This window comes from Megascapheus bottae, chromosome 4 (genome assembly GCF_031878675.1).
Source record: "Megascapheus bottae isolate mThoBot1 chromosome 4, mThoBot2.hap1, whole genome shotgun sequence".
Taxonomy (NCBI): Eukaryota; Metazoa; Chordata; class Mammalia; order Rodentia; family Geomyidae; genus Megascapheus; species Megascapheus bottae.
Genome location: NC_143512.1, coordinates 50332408 through 50358986, shown reverse-complemented (window position 1 = coordinate 50358986; position 26579 = coordinate 50332408). Strand labels below are relative to the sequence as shown.

Below are 26579 nucleotides of genomic sequence, written 5' to 3'. Positions count from 1 at the left end.
ATACTAGGGAGCATTGCTTGATGTATTCAGCAGAACAATTTTGAAAGGCAGTTCTTCAGAACTTGGGGCTCTCAATAATGTGCTGCTTTAAAAACACCAATGTAAAACACTGTGGTATTCTAAACTTATTTAATAATTAATACGAACTTAAATATTATACAAGAAAATATATGTATATGAAAATCTTTTAATTAAACTGTGTTTTAGTCAATAAGCCTTGTGCCATCAATTTTTACTGCTGTGTGTCAGTTTTTACTAGTTCTCTTAGAATCAGTCATTCGCACATAATTTTAGTGGGTTTTTTTTTGAACATTACTTTTTTTTTCTTTTTTTGCCAGTCCTGGGCTTGAGCTCAGGGCCTGAGCACTGTCCTTGGACTTTCTCAAGGCTAGAGCTCTACCACTTGAGCCTCAGTACCACTTCTGGCTTTTTTCTATGTATGTGGTACCAAGGAATCGAACCTGGGTCTTCGTGCATGCCAGGCAAGCACTCAACCAGTAGGCCAAACTCCCGGCCGAGCATTACTTTGACCACTTAAAAACTTTTACTCTTATCCCAACCACTAAATATGAAAATAGTACTATGATAGACTTATTTTTTGCCAGTCCTGGGCTTGAGCTCAGGACCTGAGCACTATCCTTGGACTTTCTCAAGGCTAAGCTCTACCACTTGAACCTCAGTACCATTTCCAACTTTTTTTATGTATGTGATACCGAGGAGTTGAACCCAGGTCTTCGTGCATGCTAGGCCAGCACTCTACCACTAGGCCCAAACTCCTGGCCCTATGATATACTTTTTATTATTATATTTTCTTACTACCTTATGCAAACTCAGAATGGAACTTTAAAAAGCTGTCCAGTGGACTCGATAAATGGGACTACCTAAAAATAAAAAAGTTTCTGTACAGATAAAAACGTAGTCACAAAAGTAGAGAGACAGCCAAACAACTGGGAAAAGATATTCACCAATAATACATCTGACAAATACTTAATATCCAGTATCTACAGGGAACTCAAGAAACTAATCCCCCCAAACCCAACAAACTATTCACTAAATGGGCAAGGGAACTAAAGAGAGACTTATCAGAAGAAGAGATTAAAATGGCAGAAAAGCATATGAGAAAATGTTCATCATCTCTAGTCATAAAGGAAATGTAAATAAAAACAACCCTAAGATACCACCTTATCCCAACAAGAATGGCCAAGATTTTGAACTCAGACAATGACAGTTGCTGGCGGGGTTGTGGAGAAAAGGGAACCCTACTACACTGCTGGTGGGAATGTAAACTAGTTCAGCCACTCTGGAAAGCAGAGTGGAGGTTTCTTAAAGAACTGAAAAAAGACCTTCCCCATGATCCTGCCATACCACTTCTGGGCATCTACCCTGAACATAATAATGCAAGATATGATAAGGACACCTGCTCAGCTATGTTCATCTCTGCACTATTCACAATAGCCAGGCGATGGAACCAATCCAGATGCCCTACTGCAGATGAATGGATACAGAAAATGTGGTATATATATATATATATATATATACACACACACACACACACAATGGAATTCTACATAGCCAACAGACAAGATAAAATAATGGCATTCACAGGGAAGTGGATGAATCTAGAGCGAATCATGTTGAGTGAGACAAGTCAAGACCTAAGGAACAAAAGGCGCATGGTATCCTTAATATGTGGCTATTAAATCCAAAGAGTACAAGAGCGAGGACTCAATATTTTTCATACCCAATGCTATGGACATGGTAATGGGAATATAATTATAACTATAGACATAAAAACCTATGACTCTCTAGACAATGTTTTATTTCATAAATTAATATGTTTCTATGACATACAAACTCTTAGCCTAATTTGGACTAAGTTCTAGAAACTACGTCCCAGTGATTGTATATAGAGATTCCCTTCTTGAACACTTGTTTGTTAAACTTGTCATTTAAAATATGATGTAAAAATCAATGTTAATAAATTCTTTAATAAAAAAAAAGAAGAGGGGCCGGGAGTTTGGCCTAGTGGTAGAGTGCTTGCCTAGTATGCACGAAGACCCGGTTTTGATTCCTCAGTACCACATACATAGAAAAAAGCCAGAAATGGTGCTGAGGCTCAAGTGGTAGTGCGCTAGCCTTGAGAAAGTCCAAGGACAGTGCTCAGGCCCTGAGCCGAAGCCCAGGACTGGTTAAAAAAAAAAAAAAAAAAAAGAAGAAAATCCTTCCACTTGGGAATGCATGGATGGACCTGGAAGATATGATGCTGATTGAAGCATTCCGGGGACAGAAAGAGAATTTTGTGATTGTGACTTTGAAAAAGTGAACGTCATAGATACGGAAAAGAGAATGCCAGTTATCCCGGGACTGGAGAGGGATGTAGGGAAATGAAGGAGATGCTGGTTGAGAGGCACAGACTTTGACTTTTAAAATGAGTCAGTCTAGGGAATCTAAGAAAACACATGATGTCTATTGTTAATGGCACTGGGGCATTGACATGAAATTTGACAAGAAAGGAGATCTTAGGCTCTGTCAGTACAATGTGCTCACACATAGATTGGTAACTGGGTGGTGATGGTAAGTCAATTTACTAGACTATGGTAATTAGTCTGCAATGTATATATATATGTATACACACATATGTGTGTGTGTGTTTATCAAATGAGCCTGTTGATACTTTGAATATATCTAATTTTAACTCGTCAATTAAATATTTTCAAATAAAAATTGCAAAGCCAAAAAAAAAGCTGTCCAGTGAGCTACTGATGATTCTACCTATATTGTTGGTGGATAGTGTGATTCAGTCATCACTAAAAACATCGTATCAGATCGAAAGTTTCCCTGATACCCCAGAGGAATTGAACAGTATTTTTACATTCCTTTTCAATAGATTGAGGATGAGGTAAGAGTGAAAATTTGTATTTGTGTGCAATCTGAATAAAATTTGTCCCATTTTTCAAGTTGTATTTTCTTCATGAACATTTAAACTGTACTCTTCCCTTTTCTCCTCTGGTTTTAAAATTCCACCTTAAGGTCTAAGAAAAAGCTAGAGATTTTAAATTTAATCATAAAAAGTAACATGAAGAATGATGTAAAACAGAAAGGTCTCTAGGTTTGGCAAAGTCACATTCCCCAGGAATTTACTAAATAGCAACAACACTGTAACCAGTGTCAACTGATGTCCTTCTCTAATGGCTCCTTGATATTGAAGGTGTAATTTTTATATAGGCCTCATTAAAGATTCTTTTTATTACTGTTTAGATTAGCTAACAAAACTGGGTATCAGTTTGCCAGCCTGACTTGTGCTGGATCTGCTACTCATCTCAGTTGTATGATCTCTGACAAATCTGTCCTGTTTTACTAGTCTGTGACATCTAGGAATAGAGTTGATATTAGAATACAAAGTATTAATTATCTTGAAGTAATTAATTAAGCCACAATGTGTGTCTGTTAACTGTATAGTCATTCATTTTTTTTTTTAAATTTAAAAAATTGCATTGTGAAGCAGATGTACAGAGGGGTTACAGTTACATAAATCAGGTAATGAGTGCATTTCCTTTTGGATAGTGTCACCCCCTCCCTCATTCTCTTCCTTTTTTCCCCTCCCAACATCCATTTCTGACCTGGTGTGTAGTGATTGTCACTGTTGAATTAGTTCACCCTTTGTTCCACTGTTTCTGTGCTTTCCTTTCTCCCTCCCAAATCTGATAAGCTTACATACATGACTATGGGTACCGAAATTTAAGAAAGTGACAAAAAAGAAAAAAAAAGAAGAAAAAAGAACTGCAAACAGTATAGTAAAAAACCTTTCTATTTCTTGGATTCTTGGAGTTCATTTCTATAAGCATCATTTTAAATGATTGCAGCACATGGCTATTTAGCCCCTGTGATCATCCTAAGAATGTCCTTCTTTGGTCTTATTGTGTGAATGTTTAGACTGTTGCATAATTAATCATAACCATATGTAATTATTTGTCTTTCACTATCCATTGGGTTTATTTGTAGATTTACAGGAACATTGTTGTTATCCTATTTGTCCAGTCTTTGATTTGTTGTTACTGTGATCTTAGGAAGTTTCAACCTGTGCCAAGGAGCCCTAGTATTTCCCCTTTCCCTTGCTGTAATATTTTCAGGATATCTGGTCTTATAGTGGAGTCTTTAATCCATTTGGAGTTTATTCTAGTACAGGGTGATATATAAGAATTGAACTTCAGTTTTCTCTATGTGTTTAGCCAATTCTGCCAGCACCATTTGAAGAGTCTTTCAGCCTGTGTTTTTGTCTCCCTTTTCAATTATTAGATGGCTATAGGTCTGCGGCTTCATTTCTTTTCTTTTCTTTTTTTTTTTTGTAGGGGTCATGGGGGTTGAACTCAGCCTGGACACTGTCCCTGAGCTTTTCAGCTCAAGGCTACTGCTCTACCCCTAGGCCTGGGCATTGTCCTTGAGCTCTTCAGCTCAAGGCTACTGCCCTACTCTGGAGCCAAGACCCACTTCCCATTTTTCTAGAGGTTAATTGGAGATAAAAGTTTCAGGTCCCTTTGTACCTGGCTGGATTTGAACCTTGATCCTCAGATCTCAGCCTCCTGAGTAGCTAGGATTACAGGGAAGAACACTCACCTGGCCGTTTCTGAGTTTTCTACTCTTTATTTCATTGGTCCTCAGGCTTATTCTTTTTTTAAATATATTTTTTGTTGTAATTAATAGAAGGGTTACATGATATTTGCCAGATGGAAGGTGCATTGATTCACATACACTGTTGCCCTTTCACATGTCTTGGTGTTCAGGCTTATTCTTTTGCAAATACCTAGCTGTTCTTATTACTACAGCTTTGAATAGAGTTTAAAGTTTAGTGTTTTTTCCTCCAGCACTGTTATACCATGTGAATTTTTGGATTGCAAGCCTTTCATTATTTAAATAACAGTTTTTGTAATATTTTCTTATGTATTTTCCTTAAAATAATGTTTCATAATCTCTATAGTCCAAAATATCCTCAGTTTCAATCCTTTTGTCTCAGCCCGCCCAGTGCTGGACTTATAAACTTGATTTTTCATGCTTGGCTAGTTGTTTATTCTTATATGCTTTAGTTTTGCAAATTTTTTTATGTTTTTAATACCTTAAAGGTGAAAAGAAAAAACTCTTAGATCTTAAGAGGTACTGGTAAAAATAATGTTCATCATTTAGAAAGATTCTAGTGCCATGTTTCTGGTCCTAACTTTTTGCTGGTTAACTGGAAACAAGACACTGATTTTTTCATTGAACCATATCCCTCAGGTTTTAGACTTTTGAGTAGCTAGGATTATAGCTGTAAGCCATTGATGTTCACCTAGTAGTACATCTAGTTTTTTAAAAAGCCTTTAGTAAACCCTTCAATTTTCAATCAGAAAACAACTTCATAATTTGAAAGGATTTGTGCAGAGAATTCAAGAATTATCCTGATATAATCTAGTTATAGCCTTCTGTACCTATCATGGACTATGAAGAACAGCACACATATATTGCTATTCTAAGAGCAAAAAAGTACATTTTTCTCTTTACTGTTTCATCATCATCATTATATTATTGGTGGTACTAAGGCAAATACTTCACATTTGCCATGCAGGCACTCTTTACCATTAGAACCACACCTTCAGCTCCCAAAGTAAATTTTATTATAAAATTGTGTAATTTTTCTTTTGTCAGTCATGGGGCTTAAACTCTGGGCCTGGGCACTGTCCTTGGATACTTTTTGCTCAAGGCTACTTGAGGCATAGCACCACTTCTGGCTTTTTCTGTGTATGTGGTACCAAGGAATCAAACTCAGGGTTTGTGCATGCTAGGTGAGCCCTCTATCACTATGCTACACTCCTGGCTTATAAAATCCTGTAATTTTATAACTACATATTCAGACCAAGTGCCTGGCATAACAGCTTTGTTTCTAGAGGGTGTGTAGAATACACATGCTTACAAAATAGTTGATAAACAGATACCTGGTCACTTCCTATCGGAAGAGAATCCTGATAAATCACCATAGAACACAATGACCTCAAACTTCTGCCACTTTATATCATGCAATTAAAAACTGGATTAAAAGCTGGGCACTGGTGGCTCACACCTGTAATCCTAGCTAAGATCTGAGAATCAAGGTTCAAAGCCAGCCTGGACATGAAAGTTCATGAGATTCTTTTTTTTTTTTTTTTGCCAGTCCTGGGCTTGAGCTCAGGGCCTGAGCACTGTCCTTGGACTTTCTCAAGGCTAGAGCTCTACCACTTGAGCCTCAGCACCACTTCCGGGTTTTTTCTATGTATGTGGTACCGAGGAATCGAACCCGGGTCTTCATGCATGCTAGGCAAGCACTTTAACCACTAGGCCAAACTCCCGGCCCCATGAGATTCTTATAGTGCAAGAGCACCAGCCTCAGGTAAAAAAGCTGAATGAAACCCTGTGTTAAAGTCCCAGTACCAACCAGCACAAAACAACAACAACAAAATAGATCCACTTGGGAACCTTAGGTTTATTGCTATCTAAATGATATTTGTTCATTACATGGATATATATCAATCACTAATGACATGTTTCAAAGCATGTGTAAAAATGTTACTGAAATACACATCCTGCATGTATGTGTGTATGAATAATTTGTATCTATCTATCTATCTATCTATCTAGTGCTTGTACTAGGTAGGACACCAACTGGGTCTCAAGCTCTGCCTTGATTTCTTTGCTTACAGTTGATACTTGAGTCACACTTCCAGTTCTTGCTTTTAGCTGGTTAATGGGAGATGAGAATCTCTTGAATTTGTTGGCCCCACACCAAGATTTTCGCTTCTCAACTGAATGGCTAGAGTTATAGGTATGCTACTGCTGCCTTCCTTTTTCCCGTATTATTAAATTTAAGATAAAACCAGTAGATTATAACATTTCCCAAAGATTTGGATCTTGTCTCTCTCTCTCTTTCTCTCTCTCTTTCCTTTCTTCCTTTCCTTTGCCAGTACTGGGGCTTGAGCACTGTCCCTGAGCTTCTTTTGCCCAGGGTTAACTAGCAATCCACCACTTGAGCCACAGCAGCACTTCTAGTCTTTTCTCTTTATGTGGTGCTGAGGAATCAAACCCAGGGTTTCGTGCACACTAGCCAAGCACTCTTAATACTAAATTACATTCCTAAACCGCATTCTTTTTTTTTAAACTCTGGGCCTGGGCGCACTGTCCCTGAGCTCTTCAGTTCAACGTTAGTGGTCTACCACTTGAGCCACAGCACTGGAGATAAGAGTCTCACGGGCTTTCATGCCCAGGCTGGTTTTGAGCCACAATCCTCAGATCTCAGCCTCCTGAGTAGCTAGGATTACAGGCATGAGTCACTGGCTTGGCTCCTTCACTGTATTAGAATTAAGAATCTCTATATAACCTAGGCTTGCCTGGAACTCTGTATAGTCCAAAATAGCCTCAATCTCAATCCTTTTGTCTCAGCTCTCCCACTGTTGGGCCTATAAACTTGATTTGTCATGCTTGGCTTAGTTGTTTATTCTTACATGCTTTAGTTTTGCAAATTTTATTATGATTTTAATATCTTAAAAGTGTGAAAAAAATTTCATAGATCTTTAAAAAGGTACTGGTAAAAATAATGTTCACCTTTTAGAAAGACTTATTTGTTTACTCATATCTCTACCCTATAATTAGAGTTTAGAAACAGGAAAAAAACTGAGTTTGTAATCCTGGGTATGTCAGTAACAGCTGCAGTGTTTGAAAAATAACTGCTTGATCTGAAAAGAATTGATTTTTAAAAAATATTTGTCCTAATGTAAAACTGTTCTTTTTGAAGTAAAAATGCATGTATGTGTTAGGTGTTAAATATTCTGATTCTTAATGCAGTTTTATTAGTATTCTTGAGTAGCTTATTTTGGCTTTTTTACATTTGTAGCCAATTATACTTTATATGCTAGAGAAGGTTTATGCCAGCTTAATTGGTTGCTGGCATTTCTTAGCCTCACAGCTGCTGTGAATTCAGCTGTGAACTGGGAAGCATATAATAGGATCCTGTTTTCAGAAACCAAAAAAACAATTGTCATTGTGTAAAACTTGTTTTTGACAGCTCAATAAATATAGAGGTTCTTGCAAATTAAATAATGCTAATATCAATAATAATCATAATTAATTTTGAAGATCATAATTAATTTTAAAGTCCTGAAATACGGAATTCATGTATTTGTTTTCCACTCCTACCCCCCAAACTGGGACAAAGATAGCTTGAATTTTTCTGATCACTTTATTTGTATTTTTCTTTAAAAGGAATTATTTGTCTTACTATTTGTTAAGAGATATGAACTGTTCTTTATTTTTATTGCAAAAAAACCCCATAAGATGTTTAAATGAACTGAATGTAAAATTACATAAAGGCTATGCTTTCAAAATATTTGATTTCATGAATTAAATTTTCTATAATTGACTTATATATTCATAAATTACCTTGACACCTAAATTGGAGATGGCATTTACTTTTCTGTTAACTTGAACCATACGATTTCTTTGTTAAGGTCAGATGGCTTGAGTTTAGACTTGGTGATTTTTATTCCTAGAATTAGAGTGGTTTAAAATATGTAAAAATTGGTTCTCAGCAGAAGCCTATGAGGATTTTGTTTGTAGACAATAAAGTGGTATTTACTTGTAAGCTGTTCCCCAAAATGACTCATTGTGTGTAAAGATGCTTACTGGAAATTTATTGCCTTGATTTAAAATGAGGGGAAAATCAATCTATTAATCATCACTATAGTTCCTGAATCAGTTTCAGAAATGTAAATCTGATAATTGAATAACCTACATAGAAATAAAATATTGTCATATTTAATCGGCTAACAATAAATGAGATCAACTTACATTTAATGAATGTCCTTTGCTCATTATCAGAGATTTCTTCAACATTTTCTTAAATGTTTTAGGAGTCACTCAACAGTTTGCAAAGTAAGAGGCTAATAAGTATATAAGAAATTGTGACAGTACATATAGGGCAATTATATCTTGTCAGAAATAAGCTTGCCTTGAGTATAATTGGTCTGTTGTCAGTTGCTAACCAAATACCTGAGATTGGATAATTTTTTAAAAAGATTCATTTAGGACCAGGAGTTTGTCATAGTGGTAGAATGCTTACACAAAGACCTGAGTTTGATTCCTTGGTACCATATACATAGAAAAAACTGGAAGTGGTGCTTGTCTCAAATGGTAGAGTGCTAGCCTTGAGAAAGCCTATGGACGGTGCCTAGGCTCTGAGTTCAAGCCCTAGGCCTGGCAAATTTAAAAAAAAATCATATCACATTCTGAGTCTGGAAATCCAAGATTGTTATATCTGCATGGCTTCTGCCTAGGGTCTCATGCTGTTCCATACCTGTCAGAAGTAGTAGAGCATGTGGGCTCAAGAAAACTAGAAAGTCTTAACTCTGTATCAACCTGCTGTAGCAATGGCTAAGTCATTTCGCAGGAGACTGTTAGTACCCACTCTTAAAGGTAATACCTTCATGGCCCCAACACCTACTACTAGGTATATACCTTTGAATGCTCTGTATTGAGGAATTAAGCCTCAACATGAGTTTGGAGAGTGGGGGGAAGACAAACTGTACCCAAATATCATAACATTCTAGGCTCCTGACCATTCAAAACTTGTCCTTGTAACATAGTCATTTCATCCCAATAGTCTCTAGCTCTGATCCTTTTACGGTAAAGCAAATCATCTATTCCCAAGACAGAAGGTTGATTCAGTCATTCATAGGATGAACATTCTTAAGAATATGATCAAGTGAGGAGGAGTAATTTGCACAAAGCAAGTCCAAATGCAGCAGGGTAGACAGTCTTAAAATGCAAATAATATTTTACTTCCTGGACATACTGCGTCAGTGGCCATAGGCCTTAAGCAAACCAGCCTCCAAGTTTTGCTGGGTTCTACTTATATGACTGCTTCCTTGGACTGGAGTTGCCTGAAAATGACTGCGGCTCTCCGAGGTGGCCCTACCATTCTTAGGATCCTGGCAAGGGTTTCACTTCCAAGCCTTAGAACCAGTGCCCTAGTGGAGACTCCTTAGTAGTTCTATCCCTATGCCTGGGCTTTCATGCATTTAAAAATAACAATTATGAAAACTGCTGCTGTAGTTCCTGCATAATACATATACTATCAAGGCTTCTAGCCTGTGCCCTTGGGAATGGTAGTCTTAGGTACATGTGGAGCTCCTGATGGAGTTCTGAGAGCACATTGTTGAAGTAGCTTTGGCAAACAGTTCCTTTCTACTCAAAGGCCCAAACATTCTGATCCCATGGAGAGGTGGCGACATAGTTCATCTTTCAAGACTAACAAAAATACACATAAGAACTTAGAAGGTGTTGCTAAAGCAATTCATGAAGAAAATGTGATTTTAATCATGAGAAAAAAAGAGATAAGTTTGAGAGAAAAAGGTAGGGTAGTACACACCAAGAATATCAAGCCCTTGAGAGGTGGAGACAGGAGGATTGCAAATTCAGAGCCAGCCTGGATTACCTAGTAATTCTGAGCTACTTAACCACTGTGTTTGAAAAAAAAGAAGGAAAGGAAAGGAATTAATCCTAAAAATTTAAATGGGAAATCCTAAGCAGAATATGCCCAAAATGAGTTGAAGGAAAATAAAAATAGGAGCAGAATAAATTTTTAGTAGCAAATATTTTAAAAGGAAAACATGTAAACTGGGCAAATCTCTATAAGATTGATCAAGAAAAAAAGTTTAAAAATTGGGAATGATACACATAACATGAACAATTTTATATCAAAAATGTGAAAACATAGGCAATTTCCAGAATAATAGCAGCCTAGTCTAGCCAATAATAGAAACCTACAAATTCTAATTACTAAGAAATTTCTTCTTACATAACATTCCAGGTCAAGATAGTTTTAAGTTGAAAGTACAATTAAAAGCTTAAGATTAGAAAGGGGGAAAATCTGCCATTGAACAATTACTTTATAAAACTAGCATACCAAAATCTACAGATTGTCTAAGAAAAGAAAATTGTGACCAGTACCCTAAGAATATTCCATGCAATTTCAAGCAGACTCTCAATTTGGTATTGTTAATTTTATTTGAAGAGTATGGCAAAGAGATTCTAAAAGGCAAAGAAATTCTTTTAAAGAACTGTGAGAAGGGCCTTTTCTGTCAAACATTAGATTTAATATAAGCAGTGGTTAAGTGTACTTTTTTTTTTTTTTAAGAGGACAAAGACGAAGACTCATATATACTTGTAACAGGTTCTATTAAAGTTACCTTGAAGTTACATAGGTGAAGAAGGGACTTTTCAGGAAATGATACTGAAGAATTTGTTTTCCTAGGGAGGAAAAGGAAGTTGTGTTACCGGAACAAATATCTAAATACTTAATGAATACATGAATATGGTAGGTTTTGTAAAGGTTTACACAAAAAGGCATCATTAAAATATGTATTTAACTACTTTAAAACTAAGTTCATCATCTATGGTCGCAGAAAAAAAAACAAGTTCATCAAAGACTCCATAAATAATAAAAAAGGGCCTGGTGCTGTGGCTCAGTCCTATAATCCTAGCCACACAGGAGGCTGAGATCTGAGGATTGTGGTTCAAAGCCAGCCCAGACACTAAGTCAGTGAGACTCTTAACTCTAGTTAACCACCAGAAAACCAGAAGTGGGCTGTGGCTCAAGTGGTAGAGTGCTAGCCTTGTGCTGAAGAGTTCAGGGACAGTGCCCAGGCCCAGAGTTCAAGCCCTATCTATGGCTGTGTTGCCTACAGTTTTGGAGTGCAGTAGTGATGTTAATATTGAAGCCAACACAGAACTTGCTGCTTTTTTTTTTCCTTCAGTTTTTTTTTCCTTACAGACAAAAAGAATAAAGAAAGAATAAAAAGGTATCCCACAATTTTGAAAAACAATATTTACAGTACATAAAAGATTAATGACAGTACCAGAGATTTTTCTATAGAGAAACAGCAAGAAAATGACAACACATAAAAGGCCTGATTGGCTTATCAAAACAATGATAGATACACCCTTATTAAATCAGAGGATCAGAACCACAATATGACACTAAATCTGCCAAATGCTAGCCATTATGGTGGATGTGAGGTAACTGATTACAAATCAAGTACTGCCACCATGGGAAACAGCATGACACTGCAAAATTTTTGTTATGTGTGTTCACAGTCTATTCTATATTTCTTCTATATATGTTCAGAGAAATTCTTGAACATTTGTGCCAGTATATCTGTGTGTGAGTGCGTGTGTGAATGTTCTTGCACATGAGCACACACTAATGCTTGAACTCAGGGCCTAGGTGCTGTCCCTGAGCATTTTTACTCAAGGCTAGCAGACTTGAGCTACAGCTGCACTTCTGAGATAAGATCCTCAGATCTAAGATTTCTGAGTGGCTAGGATTACAGGTATGAGTTACTGACTACATTATTGTTTTTAATGCAGAAGTTTCAAAATTGATGAAAGAAATTGTCTATTTTTACCTTTGTGATATGATCACATGTCTGAAGGTTCTTTGGGACCATGTTAAAGGGGTTGGGGAGGGAAAAGGCAATATTTTGGTGTATTTATGTCGGAAAGAAAATATGCTATAGTAGTAAAATGAGTTTACATATTGTGTATACAAGTATATACAGCTTAGATGTTAGAAAATCAGTATTGCAAAAGAAACATTTCAAAGTATTATTAATACATTTACATGCAGTTTTAAAAATGATCTTTATGTTTTGTATGGATGTTGTATTTAAAAGTGATACAAAGAAAACCTGAGTATGGTGATCTTGAATGTCAGGGTAGCCGTCCCCTCTGGAGATTCAGTTAGAGAAAGAAGTGGGTAGGTGGGGGGAGAGGATCAGCACACGTGGTTTCAGAAGTATTACTTTCTGCCCGGGTGGTGACACTCTGACTTAAGCATGATAGGATGATTCCTTATGTCTAAGGGTTCCAGGTCGGCCTAGAAACACAGCAAGAATTCATCTCCAAAAAGAAAAAAAATTGTGTGTGTGTGTGTGTGTATATATATATATATATATATATATATATATATATAAATCTTTGTAACTTCGTTGGTGTCGAATATACCAGTGTTTGCAGGCATACACATACAAACATACTCATTGTATAGTTTGGTATGATAAGTCACAATAAAGTAAATGGGAAGTCAGAGTGAAGACAGCACAAAAATTTTCTTAAATGGACCAGAGAAAGTAGGTGGTATTGGAAGGCCATATGGGAACATTTTCTAAACTTTCAAATTCTAATTTGTTTTAAGCTATAGTTCTCCTATTTATTGTAGTTTTATTTATGTTAGTACATGCTTGCTATTTACAACTGAGACTTAGGATAAACATCCCATTGTAATTGAGGCCTGCGCAGGCCCCAGCCTGAACATTGTGGCTAGGGGCTGCTATCTGCCTCATAAAGCAAATGGATGATTGTCTTTAGGGAAGACAAAAATTGTCTCTCCTTTGAAAAGTCTCCTTACATAGTTGAATTTGAAATTGGTCAGAAACAGAAAGAAGATCAGGGATAGAGACCATGTGAATATGGATTTTCACTTGAAATGGAGAGAAGACAGGAATTAATACCATAAAATTTAGAATTGGGTGTAGTTACCTCTTAGGAATTCACCACAGTAAACTCAGTCTGCTCTTTATCATAAAAAGAAGTTCCTTAAGAAAAAAAAAAAAACCCCAGCAACAACAACTATAAAACAAACACAGAAACCTAGTTTACAAAGATGTCCTGTCCTTTCTCCTTGTTCCCCATTCCATTTTCTCCCCTTTTAATATGACCACAAAGAACTTACAGGCATAAAATCATAACCACAGTGTAGAAATAGACAATTTCTTCTGTAAATTTTGAAACTTTGTTTTCCTTAAAATATAGCCTATCTTAACTCTTGGGTGAATCTCTCAGGGAATGACATATCTTCTCTTTAGGCTGTCGATATCTCAGTGCAGCTGAGAAAAACACTCTTGCTTGGAATGGGTCACAGGGGTCCAAATGCTCATTACTATGGCTAAAATACAGAGCCTTATTAAAGGGAAGAAGAGGATTCCAGGTTCGTGGCTGACAAAATGGCTTTCCTCATGCCTCAAGGTCTGCTTTCACATTTCTGGACCTCTAAACCAAAAATTTTGAGCTCTCTCAGATCCACTTTAAAAAAATTATTATAGAGGTCTCCCTTTATTATTCTGAAATAAAATTTATACTATTTAAACATATCTATAACATAAGAAATAAAATGAAAATATTTTGTTAATTTTTTTGGAGGGGAACTTGAACTCAGGTCCTGGGTATTGTTCCTGAGCTTCTTTGTATTCAAGGCAAGTGCTCTGCCACTTGGGCCACAGTGCCACTTCTGGCTTTTTCTGGAGAGTTGATTGGAGATGAGAATCTCACAGACCTTTCTAAATCGGCTTTGAACTGTGATCCTCAGATCTTAGCTTCCTAAGTAGCTAGGATTACAGGTGTGAGTCACTGGTGCCCAGCTTCATTAATTTTAAAGTTATCTCGGTTTGTAGTATCGTCATTTGCCTTGTTATCTAAGCTTGAAACTTTTATCATACCGTAGTTTTTTGGACTCAGATTCCTTTTCTTGGTAATTTGTCTGTTTGCATAATATATTATTGAAAATAGTTTTTATATTAGTGAAATATCCTTTATATGAATTTGTGTTCTATGTTTGATAGTCAAATTTTGACCTCTTGTAAGGAAAAGTTCTAGTGGTTAGAACTGCTTAAATAGTATACAGTTTCAGGCCTTCTGTATCACTTTGACAATTTGTCAAATATACTGGCAAAAAACTTTTTCCCCATCCATACTTTGAGTTCCTAGATTTGACAAATAAATTGATTTTGTCACCCCCATGGACAAAGTTTATGGTTTTATAAACTTAAGTTTTATTCCCACTTAGGCCGAATACACCAAGCAATGGTAACATCTTTAAATGAAGATAATGAAAGTGTAACTGTTGAATGGATAGAAAATGGAGATACAAAAGGCAAAGAGGTATGATGATGGGACTAAAATTTCTAGTGCTTCTATCCAGATTCTAAATGTGAAGCAGCATAGAAAGCTACATAACATTTATATTGTATGTGTGTTCTTTATAATTTTTTGAAAAAAATAACAAAAATGCAGCTCTTACAAATCTTGATTGCCATATATCAGTCCTGTTACTTAGATGAAAATATGCTGTTGTTTTATTTTTTGTTCGGTTGTAGGACTTGAACTCTGGGCCTGGGTGCTGTCCTTGAGCTCTTCAGCTAAAGGCTAGTGCTCTACCACTTGAGCCACAGCACCACTTGTGATTTTCTGGTGGTTAATTGGAGATAAGAGTCTCCTGGACTTTTGTGCCTGGCTGGCTTTGAACTGTGATCCTCAGATCTCAGACTCCTGGGTAGCTAAAATTACAGGTGTCAGGCACGGGGTCCCAGCAAAAAATGTGCTGTTATTTTAACCCAGCTCACAAAACTTGAAAGTTGTTGTAATAGTGAATTCGTCACTCACTGATACTAGCATTTCATGTAATGAAGGGTATGTAATGTTATTTTAAGAGAAAATTTAAAATATAGTGGTTCTAAAATCTTAATTTTGAAAGCAGTGTCATGTCATTCATGAGGTTGAAACTACTTAGAAGTTTTCTCTTTACATTTATTAAGAAAAAATAACCTTAAAAATATATGTGTATTTTTTAAACAGATTGACCTGGAAAGCATCTTTTCACTTAACCCTGACCTGGTACCTGATGAAGAAATTGAACCCAGTCCAGAAATACCTCCACCTACAACATCCTCAGCCAAAGTAAACAAAATTGTAAAGGTTAGTGATGGAAATGTAGAGCAGAGAGCTGTGCATGGTAGTACACACCTGTATGCCCAGCTAAGGAAGCAAGAGGATTGAAAGTTTGACACCAGCTTGACCTACATTTGTCACAGAAACAAAATGTAGAGGACCAGAAGTTTGGCCTACTAGTACAGTGCTTGCCTAGCATGCACAAAGACATGGGTTCGATTCTTCAGTAACACATATATAGAAAAAGCCAGAAGTGGTGCTGTGGCTCAAGTGGTAGAGCTCTATCCTTCAGAAAGTCCAAGGACAGGGCTTAGGCCCTGAGATCAAGCCAGGACTGGAGGTGTGGGGGGGGGGGTTTGGTTTACAATTGGTAAATGAAAGTACATATTAAGTATTGAATAGTTTGCCTTTTTAAAAGAAAGTATTTCTTCCATCTATGTACATGTAAATACAAATTTTTATGGATTCAAGTTGTTTGATTCATAATTATCTAATGATACCTAATTTCTTGGTCATGGAAATTGCTTGCCTAATTAGATTTTCTTGATATAGAAGAAATGAGAGACTTCCTGATGCCAGTAACTCATGCCTGTAATCTTACCCACTCAGGAGGCTGAGATCTGAGGACCTCAATTTGAATCCAGCCCAAGCAGGAAAGAACATGAGAATCTTATGTCCAATTAACCACCCAAAAGCCTGAAGTAAAGCTGTGGCTCCAGTGGTAGAGTGTCAGCATTGAATGAAAAAGACATAGCATGCAGATATACTGAGTTGAAGCCCCATTACCATTACACACAAAAAGGAAAAAAGGGAACTCAACTATTTTCTTGTCCATATTTGTTGAATAAACATATGACACTTGATGGAAATGAAAATGAAATGGCTATTTTAGTTTATAAAAAGCTTGATATTTTGTAGGGAAGACATACATAAACATCCATATATAATAGAGATGACAGTATTAACAAAATCCTGTACTTTGTAAACTATTCATGGACATAAGACAAACTTTCAGTTCCTATGACTTACACTGAGTCACTGTTTGGAGGACATGGTTGTCACTTGTAATGGACTGTTTCTCATATTCATCTTCAAAACCTTGGAAACTTTGCAGTTAGTTTCATTTCTAAAACCTCCATTCTGTGATAAAACTCAGGTCAGGCTTTCTGCACGTAAATTACATCCCCAGCCCTATCTTTCTTTGTGTATCATTAGGAACTCTTGCTTTGCATTAAAGTAACTTGAAGAATTTTTCTAAATACTGGCTTCTGGGCCCCTTTTCCAGAGATTCAATTTTAATCTGTTTTTTCGCTGGAGTTTGTTGTGTCACTATCCTTTCAATAACACTTATCTGTTTGAATGTGTAGTCACTATTCAATATAATTGTGTTGTTTAATTCTTTTAGAAAATAAATAACCGGACCTAAAATATGCTCCATTAATCTATTCTTCCAAGTCTTTGAAACTATCAATGAAGCCTTTTTACTGTGTTTTATAGTGTTTAGACATTTCATTTTAACAAAGGGAATCTGCTCTGTCTAGAACTGCTGTTTTATAATTACATTGTGATTTTCAAAGATGAAACTTAGTCCCTAACCTCAAAGTTCAAAGTACACTAAAATCTAAAAGTCTATCAGCACCAACTTGTCATTACAAGCAGAAAATTCTATAGCTACCTTTTATGGTAGGTTTCAGTCAGAATAAAGATGTTACCAACAACATGGTATCAAATTGCCTTTGTGAGTGTAGGAATATATCTGAGTGGCAAAGCCCTTACCTAGCATGCCTAAGCCTTGGATTCAATACCTAGTGCTTGGAAAAAATCATCTTGTTTCATACATGAAACAATGGATGTATATATTAGACTCATCACATTCCAAAGATATTATGTAAATGCAGACATTTCAAAATTGGATACTCTTCTTGCTATAAGCATTCCAGATATAGCATAATTACTTGTACATTGTTTTGGCAGTGTAGCTATACTGAAGATAGTACTTAACCTCTTTTTACCTTAATTTCCACATGGCCAAAATGGGAAAAACAAGAATAATGACTTTGTAGGGTGTAAAAAAGGAAAATGGATTGATACATATGTCCATAAAGTAATGCCTTGCTCATTAATTCCTGAATATTGGTCTGCGAGGGAAGAGTTGGTTGATATATCTCATAAGAGAACTTAAATACTGGTAACGGTATTTAGTTTTGTGTTGCTGCATTTTGATCCATTTTTGTTAATTAAAAGAATCTGAAGTCATGATATATATGTGAAGAAAAATATAGTGAATTTTTTTTTTTCTCTGTAGAATCGACGGACTGTGGCTTCAGTTAAGAATGATCCTCCTCCAAGAGATAATAGAGGTAAAGTAAAATTTTAACTCTTAATCTTCCCTGAAGTTTTTGGGTACTGGTACCAGTGCTTGAACTCAGGGCTTTATGCTCTCATTTGACATTTTTGCTTGCAGCAAACATTCTACCACTTGTGCCAGATCGCCAGTTCACTTTTTTTCTCCCTTTTTCTGGTTAATTGGAAGCCAGCCTTGGTTGATTCAAATCAAAATACTTGGATGTTCACTTATGACCTATGATTAACCTAGGATTATGCGTGTGAACTACCTATAAATAATTTGAAATAGTTTTTGAAAATGTGTATTGATAAATATAAACTGCTTGCAATACGTAATTTTTTATTCATCTAATTTAGTTTTTGGTTTTGTTTTTCGATCCTGGGCCTGGACATTACCCTGAGCTCTTTTGCTCAAGGCTAGTGTTCTACTATTTTGAGCTTCCAGTTTTCTGGTAGTTGGGGATGAGTCTCATGGAGTTTCTGCCCAGGATAGCGGTGAACTACCATCCTCAGATCTTAGCCTCCTGAGTAGCTAGTTTTTCAGGCCTGAGCTCACCCAACTAATTTTTCAAAATTCAGGAGAGTATTATGAACAAAAAGGAAAAGTCAGCTGAGATTTCACATGATAATTTGGTTATCAGAAGGTTTGCCATAATTTTTTGACCAACAGGCTTCCAAAAAGTATATGTTAGATTTGGTGTCAGGAAATGGAAAATTGAATTGGTATAAATTACAGTTACTTTAAGCCAGAAGATGTTTCACCTAGATTAGTTTCTAACTGCTCAGTAGTTCAGAACTTCATTGACTTTTTAAGTTGTGTTTCTGTGTGTTGGATGATGGGAAAGGATGGGCTGAAGTAGAAGGAGAGTAGAGACATTCAGTCCTTCCTTTAAATAGTCCCCTTGGAGAGTAAATTTTGCTGTTTATTTCCTTTTCTAGTTCTGTACTATCTAGTAAAGGAAATTTTCTGCTTAAGATTGGAATTTAAAGAATAATAATGGTTGGAAGAATTTGTACATTCTTGTTTGCTATATATCTGCATAGTTACATATTTTTCAGAATAAGAGTAGTTTTTAATTTTTTTTTCTGTCAGTTCTGAGCCTTTGAATTCAGGACCTCAGCACTGTCTTTTTGCTTTCTCAAGGCTAGGGCTCTACCATTTAAGCCACAGCACCACTTGTGGCTTTTTCTATGTATGTGGTATCGAGGAATTGAACCTAGGTCTTTGGGCATGCTAGACAGGCACTTACCACTAGGCCAAACTCCTGGCCTCTGGTTTTCAATAGTTTTTTAAGTGTTTAGATATAACATCTTTTTTATATTCACTGGGACAAATTTATACTTAAAGATTCCCCTGTAATTGAAAGTTCAAGTAAATTGTAGTCTAAAGATATTAAAGGTGGAATTCCAGTACCCTTGTTTAGAGTTGTAAGAAAAACAATGTAGAGTCTAGTTTTATTCCTTAGTTGGTTATTCTGTTCAGTCTCAGCTCAGTACAAAACATGCTTTTACATATGTTTGTGTACATATATTTTAGAGAAAATTCTTTGTTGACCAAAATCTTAAGATATAGAAGTGTTTACATTCATGCTTTTTAATTTTATTTTCATTTTTACTTTTGTAGGTCATGGGGTTTATTTTTATTTTTGTAGGTCATGGGGCTTGAGCTCATGGCCTGGCCTCTGTCTCTGAGCTCTTTTACTCAAGGCTTGCACTCTATCACTTTGAGCCATAGTCTCACAATTTTCTGATGCTTAAAGTCTCAAGGGCACTTTTCTACCTGGGCTGGTTTCAAACCATGATTCTCAGCTTCCTGGGTAGCCAAGATTATAGGTGTGAGCCACTGGTGCAAGTTTAGTTTTGGTTTTATGTAAACTACTCAGATTGAGTTTTATAGTTAAAATTACATTAGAAAGTAAGTATGCATACTGCTTTGGAAATGTACCTGTGTAATAGAAATCATTAAATTTTATATTTTGTTTATACACATAATTAGAAAACTTTGGAAGTTCTCAGAAAATTACATGTAACAGATTTTTGAGGTATCCTTTTTTAGTTAGTTTCTTTTTCTTTTTTTGCTAATTATATGTTCTGAATTTGAATGTTTTTGTTTTTGTTTTTTTACTTGCAGTGGTTGGTTCTGCACGTGCACGGCCTAGTCAGCTTCCTGAACAATCTTCCTCAGCACAACAGAATGGTAGTGTTTCAGATATATCTCCAGTTCAAGCTGCAAAAAAGGAATTTGGACCCCCTTGTATGTAAATCATGTATCAAGGCTTTAGTCATTTCAGGCATACATGTATTCTCTCTTGGTAATCCTTCTAAGTCTCCAGTTAATTTGCTACTATGGAAAATTACATTTTGTTCTTCATGCTTTAGTCTGCTAATTGAGAATTGTAATTATATTTTTGAGAAAGCAAATTTTGTGAGGTTCTAAGTGAGTTTTGTCATTAAAATTCTGACCCTTCAAATTAAAAAAATTATGATTCTAAACCAAGAGATAACATGTATCAGTATGTTTGAGTCATTTTCTTGACTCGTTTGTAGATTGTCCTGTTCCTAGTTTTGTAAAAGCAGCTCATACATATATTTCACATAAATGTTACAGACATGTTGCTTTTTGTCAGTGTACCTTTTTTGTGTATGTGGTGAAATTATTCATAAAATTTTTGCGTATGTCGATAATACTCTAAAAAAGAAAAGTATTTTTTAATAGCTTATCTTCTTTCAGCTCGTAGAAAATCTAACTGTGTGAAAGAAGTAGAAAAATTGCAAGAAAAACGTGAGAAACGGAGACTGCAACAGCAAGAACTTAGAGAAAAAAGAGCCCAGGTTTGTAATATCAGTGCTCTTTCTTTACAACTAAAGATTTTATTATTATATTTTATTGCAGTATGGTGTTTTAATCAGAGCTGGTGTTTCCTAACCAGAACTTGTACCACTGAGCTACACTTCGAGCCTCTCTGCCCCTGCCCCGCCCTCCTCGTGCCTCCCACTCTAGCCCTGATTTTTGCTGATTATTTTTGAGGTAGAGTCTGGTTTCCTGTCTGGTACTCTTCTTGGTGATTGTCATCTATATTAGTCATTCTAGTAGCTAGGTTAACAAGTGTGTCTTACCATATCCAGCTCTTCAAGGGAAAAGGTCTGGTGGACTTTTCTGCCTGGACTGCCTTCAAACTTCTCTATCTTCTGTATAGTTAGGATTATAGCCATGAGCCATTAACACCTGGCTCCACCCCATGATTCTCGAGACTATATCATTGAAAGTTATTGTAGGGGCAGGTGGGGGGGTGGGGCACAAAATAATGGAAAGGCATCATTCATTTCATAAATTTCAAGAATTACTTAAATTTGCAAGGCACCAGTGGTTTATCCCTGCAATCCTAACTACACAGGAGGCTGAAATTCAGAACTCTTGGTTTGAAATCAACCAAGGCAGGAAAGGCCACAAGATTCTATCTCCTAAGTATTAGCAAAAAATAAAAGTCCGGCTGGAAGTATGCCTCAGGCTGTATCTTGCCAGTTTAGTAAACAGGCTAAAGAAGTGTGAATCCTTGAGTTTAAACTGTGGTAGACAAAAGAAATAAAACAAGAACATTTCTTAAGTTAATATTGTAGAATAATAAATTCTTGAAAATATGTTGCCATAACAGACTTTTCATGCTTTTTTAATGTGTTAGTCCTAGAGTTTTGATTTTTGAATAATAGGCTATAAACCTATGTATAGATTTCTTAACATTTACTCATAGTAACATTTTGATATGTTGTGAAAATGCAATTTTGAAAGAATACTCTTAATGGCACACAAATTTTCTATCAAGTTTTATTGCTTTCCATATGTAATTTCATCATGGAAAGTGAAATTCTTGTGCTTTGATTTATACTGAGATACCAGTCTTTATTATGTCCCTCTCATTTCCTTTAGATGGTAGAAAAGCTATTTGATAAGAATATGAAATTGTTCTTTTACTCCTTTATAGATTCTTCCTAATTAGAAATTTCATTATTTCATCTACAATTTTTCCATTGTGCTTATCTATTTTAATCTCAGAACTTGTTTTGTATAATAAAATGTAAGGTTGTTTATTTAGTATATGAAAATGCCCTTAATCTTTTACACAGTCAATTTATATGTTGTATTGTGTGACTGAGGATTCAGTATAATATTCAATCTAAGTAGATCAGATTGCTAAAGTCCCTACAAGACACCTAGTAGAGTTTTGAAAGAAATAAAACACAAAATAGGTACTTATGGGAGCATAGATGCCACCTGGTGGTTTTTTTTAGGTACTTCATGATATTAATCATCTGTAATCTCTTTTTTTTGTTTTTTTCTTTTTTTTGTAATCTCTTAACCATCTGCTTCTCAGTTGACATGGTTGATATTATTTTCTAGAAGGGTAATTGAAAAATTATTGTAACATTTAATGTTTACATTTAAAGCAAATCTGGACATGATTTATGAAAAAAATCAGATTTTTTTTTTCTGGGTCAGTTATGGGGCTTGAACTCTAGGCCAGGATATTGTCCCTGAGCTTTTCAGCTCAAGGCTGGCCATAGTGCCACTGCTGGTTTTCTGGTGGTTAATTGGAGTTAAGAGTCTCACAGACTTTCATGCCTGGGCTGGCTTTGAGCCCATATCCTCAGATCTTAGCCTCTTGAGTAGCTAGGATTACAGGCGTGAGCCTGGCCAGATTTCTTAAAATGTTTAAAAGATTTATTGTTCATAGCTATGAGAGCATGCTAATTACTATTGTTATTTATAACTTAATCTGAACTTTGTTAATTTTATAGCATAAAAATAATTTGAATCTTTGAAAAATGAAAAGTAATATTGACTTTTGATTCCTTAAGTTCTATATCTTAGTGATATGTAGTTGTCTTGCCGTGCTTTAGGATTTTGTTTTTGCTTTTGTGTTTATAAAAAGTAAATATAAATGAGTCCATTTTTTATTTGCTGACACATTAATTAGAGTAATTTGAATCTAGGTTGCATTTGTATACAATTTCAGCTACTCTAAAATTTTCGCTGTTCTCTTACATGAGTGCTTGCTTCTCTTTTGCTCTGTTTTCTGACATAAAGCATATGTATAATAGATGGTGTTTTAAGTAGTTAAAAGATAGTGTTATTGAGGAATTCTTATAATTAACCAGATATATGTAGACTATATTTTTAATCTGGTAGGTGGTATGAATATATTAAACCTGAACTCTGAAACTGTTATACTTTCAGTTTGAATACAGGCTTGGTTATGACAAATGACACTAATGGAATTGCAATTTTCAAACCACGTACAACATAAACACAGCATGTAGTGTTACAATAATTGGTAACTTTTTTTTTGTTTTCTGATAGGATGTTGATGCTACAAACCCGAATTATGAAATTATGTGTATGATCAGAGACTTTAGAGGAAGTTTGGATTATAGACCATTAACGACAGCAGATCCTGTAAGATTCTTTATAAACTATTGAACTGGCACTACTTATTTGTCCTGTAAATGAAAACATGTAGATGTCTATTAAATTCATACTGTATTTAGTGATATGGTTTTTCTTTTACTATTTATTTATTTATTTATTTATTTATTTATTTATTTATTTATTTATGCCAATTCTGGAGCTTGAACTCAGGTCCTGAGCATTGTCCTTGGATTTTCTCAAGGCTAAAAGCCCTACCACTTGAGGCACAGCATTACTTCCAGCTTTTTCTATGTACGTGGTACCAAGGAAATTGAACCTGGGTCTTCGTGCATGCTAGGCAAGCACTCTACGACTAGGCCAAACTCCCTGTCCTGGTTCTTTATGAGGGCACATTCCTTATATTTTAAGAAGAAAACCAAGAAATCATCTACTTGTGCTCCTCTCCCATAACTTCAGATACTGGAAATGCTGCTCAGGGAGATGTCCTTTACCATGCAAGGCTTTCCTGTCTGGAAGGACAGAGATCAGTTAATACAGTGATGTAAGAAGACTCAGTTCATTTCCAGTTGCCAATTAGGTTTGTTCTCAGTTCCAAGTTCATTTCTTCAACTTAAACTATTGATAGAACTGTCACTCCTATTTATTTATTTATTTATTTATTTATTTATTTATTTATTTATTTATTTATTTGCCAGTCCTGGGCTTGAGCTCAGGGCCTGAGTACTGTCCTTGGACTTTCTCAAGGCTAGAGCTCTACCGCTTGAGCCTCAGCACCACTTCTGGCTTTTTTTTTTTCTATATGTGGTACTGAGGAATCGAGCCCGGGTCTTCATGCATGCTAGGCAAGCACTTTAACCACTAGGCCAAACTCCCGGCCCCTCACTCCAATTTATTATTCATCTTTTATTTTTAAATACATGTATTCTGGCTTTAACCAAGTGATGGTTCTTGAAGTCTACAATAGACCAGAAATATAGCGCTGAAGGCATTGTGTCATCTTCAACTCCTTTGCTGTTCAAAAAGGAGAATTTGGGCTGGGTTGCTGGTGGTTTATGCCAGTAATCTTAGCTACTCAGAAGACTGAGAGAGTTACCTTCAGCAAAAAAAGCCAGAGATAAACCGTAGTCAAGTAATAGAACACCAGCCCTAAGTTCAAGTTCCAGTACTGGAAGCAAAAAGAGAAAATGTAAAGAGAATTAGTTGCTCAGAAAATGCTTTGTGAATAATGTAATTTGTATGACCTAACATTTTAAAAATGTCTTGGTTACAGAAAGTAACTTTGTGTTAGGTATACTACATGGCTATAATAGAATTTAGTAAGCCTGGTAATGATAGTAAAAAGTTTTGGCTTTTAATTTTAGCTTCATGTTAACATGTTTATTTCAAGAAAGAGAATATAACTTTTTTTTGTCAGTCGTGGGGCTTGAATTTAGGTTCTGAGCACTGTCCTTTTTTTCTCAAGGCTAGAACCCTACCACTTAAGCCTCAACACCACTTTGAGCTTTTTTCTATGTATATGATATTGAGGAATTGAACCCTGGTCTTTGTGCATGCTAGGCAAATACTCTACCACTAGGCCAAACTCCCACTCCAAGAATATAACTTTTATGAAAAAATATTTACATTGTAGGAATTGTTAGTGGACTAGAGGAGTGGCATAAGTGGTACAGCGCCAGATATGAGAGAAAAAGCTGAGCAAGATGTTGAAGTCTTTGTTTCAGACCCCAGTACTGACACACACAAAATTTTAATATAAAAATTTTTCTAAACTACTTTGCCTCAATATCCTGAGAGTTCTGGATTTTAGTAGCAATAATTTTAGCCAACAATATTCTTGATAATCAACCTGTATATACGTAACACTTTTTAGACTAGAAAGTTTTATTTATTTTTGTGTATATATCATAACTTCAAGTACTATAATATCTCCTGCAAAAATTATTTCCTCATAATTATTTTCCAAGGTTATGCTTTACCAGAACCTAAAGTAGCATGTTTCCATTATACTCCAGAAATAATTGTGTTTTGACACCCTTTAAAATGTATTCAAAGCTAATTTATATTTTAAGGTTAAATTAAAATGTATGAATCTTTAGAAACTGAAGAAATATTTATTGTTTTTTACATATTGCTGATAATCACTGAATTAAAATATTTCTTATTCCTAGATTGATGAACATAGAATATGTGTGTGTGTAAGAAAACGACCACTGAATAAAAAAGGTACAATGCTTAATAAATTCTATAAAAAGTTGAAGTTCAACAAGTTGACACAGGCCAACACTTAGGAGTATGGCTAGTTTTGTGCCAGTCTGTCCTATTTCATGAAACCTTGTCTCAAAAAAACCAAAAAGTTGAAAATTTCATGTAATTAGTAATGTTATTTTGATTACTACATAAGTCACACTGGCTTAGAAACTTAAATGTGAATCATTTCCTTTCATTTGTGCATTAACTTAGGAAAATTTCCATGGGTAGACCTGTTGGATTGTTACTGTTCTTTAAAGCATTGCCATTCTTGATTCTTACTTCACAGAAATGAATCTTGTTTACTTTTTAGTTGACATAGTTTCTTTATTGAATGGCATATTTATTAACTATTTCCTTTAAAGATCTTTTGTGTAAACTTATTAACATTAATTTTTATGCATTCAAATACTGTGGAAAAAATACAGGGCACTGATTTTTCATTTGTTCTTTTAGAAACTCAACTGAAAGATCTTGATGTGATCACAATCCCTAGTAAAGATGTTGTGATGGTACATGAACCTAAACAAAAAGTAGATTTAACAAGGTACTTAGAAAACCAAACATTTCGTTTTGATTACGCCTTTGATGACTCAGCTCCTAATGAAATGGTTTATAGGTAGGTAATTTGTTCTAAATTAGAGTATTATTATTATTATTATTATTATTATTATTATTATTTTGTGTGTGGGGTGGGGGGTCATGGAGCTTGAATTCAGTCAGCCTGGGCGCTGTCGTTGAGCTGAAGAGCTACCACCCTACCCTGAGCCAAGCCCCACCTCCC

At 35.6% G+C, this 26579-nt stretch overlaps 1 protein-coding gene across 6 annotated transcripts in view; it reads left to right on the top strand.

The window, feature by feature from the left end:
• The window catches only part of Kif2a (kinesin family member 2A), a 60140-nt gene that overhangs the window by 12141 nt on the left and 21420 nt on the right, over window positions 1-26579 (top strand). For 3 of the 6 annotated variants that reach the window (XM_090331886.1, XM_090331890.1, XM_090331888.1), the window contains exons 2-9: window positions 14897-14991; window positions 15685-15804; window positions 18083-18137; window positions 20255-20377; window positions 20855-20955; window positions 23480-23575; window positions 25717-25771; window positions 26252-26414. In XM_090331886.1, coding sequence (XP_090188012.1) covers window positions 14897-14991; window positions 15685-15804; window positions 18083-18137; window positions 20255-20377; window positions 20855-20955; window positions 23480-23575; window positions 25717-25771; window positions 26252-26414 — 808 coding nt within the window. Of the gene's footprint in view, window positions 1-1971; window positions 2575-14896; window positions 14992-15684; window positions 15805-18082; window positions 18138-20254; window positions 20378-20854; window positions 20956-23479; window positions 23576-25716; window positions 25772-26251; window positions 26415-26579 lie in introns of those variants that run through there. The other 3 variants (XM_090331887.1, XM_090331891.1, XM_090331889.1) reach the window with 2 other exon arrangements.